General features: G+C 39.3%; 1 protein-coding gene across 1 annotated transcript in view; it reads right to left on the bottom strand.

Annotated features, from left to right (window-relative positions):
• The window catches only part of GPALPP1 (GPALPP motifs containing 1), a gene marked incomplete at its 3' end in the record, with an annotated part of 15,505 nt that continues 9,026 nt past the window's right edge, over positions 1-6,479 (bottom strand). Inside the window, exons 5-8 of the mRNA XM_023523006.1 lie at positions 3,335-3,466; positions 2,771-2,935; positions 965-1,063; positions 1-150 (exon numbers count right to left, since the gene is read on the bottom strand). Of these exons, the coding sequence (XP_023378774.1) occupies positions 1-150; positions 965-1,063; positions 2,771-2,935; positions 3,335-3,466 (546 nt within the window). The remainder of the gene's footprint in view (positions 151-964; positions 1,064-2,770; positions 2,936-3,334; positions 3,467-6,479) is intronic.

Raw genomic sequence — 6,479 nt, 5'->3', positions numbered from 1 at the left:
CTTTTTCTGAGCTTCATCAAACCGATTAACTTTGAGGTCCTTATCACGGTCAAATGGTGTTCTTTCCTGGGGCTTATTTTTCTCATCGGCAGCCTTATTCTTTAATTTTTTGTGATGAATGTCCATAAGAGATTCTGATCTTTTTGATTCCTAAGGAAAGCAAAAGAGTAAAATAAAAATCTTAGCTTGTATAGCTGACTGACAGAATATGATAATGAAACAAAACAGTTAAATATTAAGGGTGAACATTACGGTGGGCTATTTACAAACCCCAATAGGCTTTTCCAAATCCAAGACAACATCGACGAAGAAAACATGTATCAAGGCTAATTCAATTCAACCAAAACGAATCCTCTACTAACTACATGCTACACACACAGACAAGAGCAAGACAGAGAAGAAACAAATGTCTAATGGACCACGATGAAAAGCACATCGCACGACGCATCAAAATCAGCACAAACCAAGAGCATGCGTGAGACAGCAGAACAAAATGATGACGTGTCCAATGAACACTGACTATTTGGTTTATAGATTTGGATCGAACCCTATTTTAAAAACGTTTTTTCTCCCATATTTAAATCTTTACATCACACTCCAGATCTGCTTGTAATTTAAAAATGTACGAACTGAGGTTCTGTAGGAGTTAGTAAGGTTCTTACTTTCTGATCAGATCTACTGATCTCTAGGAATTAGATTCCTGACATATGACTTAAGTAAAAAAACAAAAATAAAAACAAAAACAAACTGAAAACATTACATGAGGTGCATTAAAAAGCCCTCAAAAAGATTTTATATAAACATATGTACAAGACAGAGTTGAATATTTTTCAGGACAAATGTATAGAAAAAGACTGAGAGAAAGAGTAGACATGTGAAAGAAACAAACAAAAAACAAAAGAAAAATGAAGAGCATTAAAAGACAGGAAAAAAAAAAGGTCATGTATTTTCTTCTCTGACTTACGTTGTATGAAGATACCTGCTCGGCCAATCTCTTTTCCCTTCCTGACAATATATGTTCTTCATCCTTCTTACTGAATGACTTCCTTGCTTCTTGTGTCTCCTGAGGAATGAATACAGATGACATATTACAGAACTACATAATTAAAAGAAGATAAAAAAGAAAAACTATTATTTTTACTCAAATTGAGTAATTAGAGACTAAACTAAGCCAGGCTTATTGAATCTCTTCTCGCTAGAAAGAACTGAAAATGTTAATGTACTTGCTAAGAGATCTGTTAGTGTTTCAACATTTTCCTGCAAAAAAGAAAGAAAAAAAAAACACCTCCAACTCTATCCAACCAATAGAAGAATCACCTGTATCACCTATGGCTCGAACTCAGAGATGAGTCTGACAATAATGAAATGTAGAAGAGAAAATAAGGCTTAAAAAAGAAATTCTGTATTACGTTCTCAAAACTTGGAAAATCACTCTTGAGGGAACAAATTAAGACAAAGAAATAAAATGTGTAGAGATTGGAAAAGAAGAAATAAAACTATCTTGATTCACAGATGACACAACTGGCTATGTAGAAAACTGCAAGGAATCAACAAAAAACTAGAACTAGTTATCAGGGGACTGAGTAAGTGTGCAGCTGCTTAAGTCAGAACTGAGAAAGCTATAATCATAAGGCGCCAATTAGTCAAGTATTTAAGATTTGAATGAGAATACATACAGAAATTAAAACCTTTGGATGGAGTAAATTTAAGAAGCAGTGCTGGGGACATTGGTTCAGCTTAATTTACAATGGAATATTTCACAATAAACAGAAAAGAGTCAAGAAAAGAAAATCTAAAAAAATGTATTTTATGCAAACTTCTTTGGGTATTTTGTACACTAATGTATTCATGAAAGTGCTTCTTTTTTATTGAGATATAACTGACATAACATTATATTAGTTTCAGGTATACGATGCAATGATTCGGTATTTGTGTATATTGTAAAATGATCACCACAATAAGTCTAGCTAACATCTGTCACCATACGTAATTACGTATTTTCTTCCCCTTGTGATGAGAACTTTCAGGATCTAGTATCCTAGCTACTTTCAAATATGCAATATAGTATCATTCACTACTGTTGCCATGATGTACATCCCTAGAACTTAATCAGTTAATAACTGGAGATTTGTACCTTTTGACGCCCTTCACCCATTTTGCCCACCCCCCCGCACACGCCTCAGGCAACCGCCAATCTGCTCCCTACATCCATGAGCTGGCTGTTCTGAGATTAGATTCCACATACCAGTGAGCTCATACTCTATTAGCGCTATGCATGACAGTGCCCCTTGCCTGTCCTAACAGTAACAGAAAGCCTAGTGCACCTGAGGGTCTCTATGTATCATTTAACCATCTAGGGTAATCTGTGGCTTTTTTTTTTCCCTCCAAGATATTTTAAAAGATACACTGCCCTGGAGATAGTGTGATGCTGTGTAAGGACCAGGAGCTAGAAAGGTCTAGAAAGGAATCACTATTCGTCATTTATGGGTACTGTAAGTGCGGAACAATTGACCTCATACGCGTGAATTTCTCCTGTAAACTGAGGTCAATAAACTCACGTCTCGGGGTTTCTCGAGGTTTAAGAGAGAGAATTTTTCGGGAAACAGTAAGCAACTGCTGTCGCTTTCCTTCCTCCTCACTTTCTTTCAAGGGGAAATCTGAACTTTCGCTTTGGAACTGTAATTTAAAAAATAGCACCCTTAAATAACATTGCTTCATGTCTTTTCAAAACAGAGCCAACACCGACAGAAACGCACGAATGACCCCTCACCTTAGCTTTCCTTTCCCTGTCCGCCGGGGTATCTGTCCAGACCGAACGATCTCCAGATCTGTCGTCGGCTCTTCTCTTAAAAGTCCTGGGCCCAAGACCAAAGTCCTTCAACTCTGGAGGAAGCTCGGTCATCCACGACTCCCTTGCGATCGGTTTGGATGAATCCTTTCAGGGAAACAAAAATTTTTAACAAAGCAGCCTGGAAAGAGTGTGTATGTGTGTGTAAAGTACTGTGTAAGTGGATATGTTTCTCAATCGAGGATTAAACGTTTAACAACAGACTTTAAAAGAAACAACAGAACAAAATTGATGTTTTTGTCATGTGTGTTACAAATACCTTCATCTAATTTATTGTTCTTTTGACTTTTGCCGTACAAAACTTTTTCAGGAGGCAGACTTGCCAGTCTTTTCCTTCGATAGCTTCTGGGTGACACAGCTCCCAAATTTTCTTTATACGTACAAACATAGATACGTACATCCAGACACGTATTTTTTAAAGGTCCATTTTTAAAATTTAGGTTTTCAGTGTAGTAAATTTCTGAGTAAAGTATATTTGTAACTTACGTCATCTCCTTTAGTCAGTTTTTCTTTCATTCTCTGGGCCCGTTTTTCAAACTCTGTCGTCACACTGTAGCTCACGGGTCCTTCTGCGGGCATCGGTCCCACGATGTCTTCATCTTCACTGCTATCTGTTTCCTTTTTAAACAAGACATTATCTTAAATCAAGATCAGAGCTACGGGAGGCGGAAAATGATCCTAAATCACCTAAAATTTAACCGAAATTGACTGCCTAGAGACAATAAAACAAAAAGGCAAACACCGTACTGCAGGCTAATCACTGAGTAACGAGGACCCTTTCTGTGTCTTTGAAGTGCACGGTACAGAGGTGACAAACCCGTGGCATGTGGATTGTCCCACCTCTCCTATGTCCATGGCAGACCTCATTAAATTATTTCAGATCTCTTCCTGATGGCCAAAGATGTGACTTGACGATTCTTCTCAACATGACACTGTAGTAATTATCATCAATTGGTCAGAGAGGATACAAGTTGAAAGCATCTGCTCATGCCAAAGCTCTCTGGCGTAAGACGCACACAGTGAGACACTCCTGAAAGCTGTGTTAGTCTCCAAGGCTCAGTACAGTCCACTGACATAGGAACGCTGTGCTGTACCTCACAAACACTAACCCGAATGAGTTCATTTGGTCCCCAAAATACCCCACTTATCCCAAAGATGTAACAGTACTGTAACAGCTGAATCCAATTTATTCTTAATAAGTCATTGTAATAAAGGGTTTTCATGGAAGACTCTGGGTTAGATGCTATATACAGTAGGGTTTAAAGCAGCCCTTGCCCTCAAAAATAAGACCTGAAGATGAATCATAAAACACGTTTGTCCTCCAGCTCGGACAGGCAGCTTCTTCTCTTACTTTTCTAGGAATTCATCTGTATTGTTTACACCTTCCCCGCTAACCACTCAAAGGCAACTTTCTAGCCGTTGTTTCTCCTTTGAACTCTTACGAAGTGATTACTATTGGTACAAGTAATTACATAATTACGTATTGTTCTGTGGCTTACTCTATATCACTCAGACACAGTCTCTCTCAATAACTGTGGACTGTGGTACATGATGCTTAATTTGATCCTTGTAACAAAACCGTGAAATGTCATTATAATTTGTATTCTTTTTCAAGAAAACTAGCTTAATATTTCAAAAGGTTAAACACCCTGTTCAAGGTTATAGAAATAGTGTCTAAGACTCAAGTATTCTAAGATTGAGGCTGGTATTGTTTCTACTTACACCAGAGCAGGCCTTCTATTTTCTTCCTTTCAACTGTTAATGACTTAACTTCAACTGTCTATAGCTTATCTGCACAACAGTAAACCCTTCGATGTCACACACATTATCTTAAGCAGATTTATAACCCCCTAGGAATATAACACTTGGTGACGTAAATGAGCAGATGTAAAAGATATAATGAACTTTTAAAACTATAAGAGACTCGATATCAGCTAGCGGGACAGTACTGAAGTTTAAGATGATGGGATAAGCTAATGGTATTTTTACTTGCACCTACCAGGAGATGATTTTATAAAGGTAAATTTCAGCATGTCTTGGTATGATGATGCCTGAAATTTTTAGAAATAAAAATCGCTTAAGGCTGTTGGGAGACAAAGTAATTGGCTGGATGGAGGGAGGGGCAGACTATCAGGTCCAGCACACTGAACAGATAATGAGAAACCGAAGTCATAAACCTAAATCGATCTAAGTATTAAACCACTTTGGTGTCCCGGATGAGGTTTTATTCCCAAATAAAAAGGAGAGTTATTTGATCCAGAAATACAATGGAAATTACTTACCCTACTGGTTTACAGTTTGGGTGGCAGAAGTGACCGAGTTTCAAAGCCTCGATCTACCGCTGTACTAGCCCCGACTTCGGGCTTGTTATTTACCCTTCCTAGGCCTCGTTTTCGCATCTAGATGGGGCCGCAGCAGCTCCGACCAGCAACTGCTCTACTGCTAAGAGGACGCTGCTTCGTTCTTCCTCTCTGGAGCTAAGCTCGTCTCCGGAAACTGGGACCTGCTCTAACTCCGGGGGGAAATCTTGATTTTTCTAAGCCAAACGCTTTGGTCTCATTCCTACTGACCAACAGGTTGGCTTAGGCAGGCGCTTATGATCCCACTTGGCCAAAGAAATGTGGGAAGAGGCCTACAGGACCCAGGAAGGTTTTCTGACCACTAAGCAAGGGGCACAGGACAGGGACCCTTCTCCTTCTGTGTGGACACTGCCATGTGCACGTGGATCTTAGAACTTCAGCAGGCTTCTGGGCAGAATGAAGGGCTCAGCCTAAGAGGAATGAACATACTGTGGGTGACAGAGTAGATGGAACATACTGGAGCCCTGGGTGATCTCATTAAGCTGTTGAACTAACGAACCCTGGGATGACCCTACCTCTAGACCTATTATGTATGAAACCATTTTCCTTATTTTGGGAATATAAATTATATGCCAACCGGGAAATTACAGAAACAACTCATTTGCTAAGTAGGTTAAGACGAAGTTCTCTTTTGAGTTGGATTCTGTTACTTGCAGCTAAAAGCATTCTAGCTGACACATCTTTCAGGATCATTGTTTGGATTAAGTTTACAAGGTTACGCAAAGATAATCAAGTCATACAAATATCAGTTGTTGTGCTCTGCAGTGTCTAGTTTGTGGCAAGTGCTCAACAAACGTTAAACATTAGTGTCACTATGTCGATCCTAATATGGGGGGTACATGTTGTGAATGAAAAACCAAGAGAAACCTCTCCTTGAGAAAGGAAAATATGAAAACAGAAAAAGGGGTGTCTTCTGAACAAAGTTGAAAGGGAAATTACAAAGCAGAGAGTTCACAACCAAGAGTGCCTTCCACAGGTATCATGTGGTGCCATCTCCCCCGCCCCCCGCTTGTGCTCCAGGAAGCTGGAGAACGTAGGATAGATACCACCTAGGGACTTCCATAAACTACCCATCTGCTGTCTAGGTGAGTTAGGACAAGTTCCAACTTCAAATAAAATCGAATTATGCTACATCTTTAAATATCTTTATTTTCAAAAACGTAGTGCCAAGACGAGTACAACCAACACCCACGCATCCTCACCCAAATTCCTCAACTGATAACGTTTACCACGTTTATCTTCCTCCCAGCCCCTGCCCCTCTCGGTGAGGC

The sequence above is a fragment of the Pteropus vampyrus genome, unplaced genomic scaffold (assembly GCF_000151845.1).
Source record: "Pteropus vampyrus isolate Shadow unplaced genomic scaffold, Pvam_2.0 Scaffold370, whole genome shotgun sequence".
Classification (NCBI taxonomy): Eukaryota; Metazoa; Chordata; class Mammalia; order Chiroptera; family Pteropodidae; genus Pteropus; species Pteropus vampyrus.
This window is presented reverse-complemented; position numbering and strand designations above follow the sequence as displayed.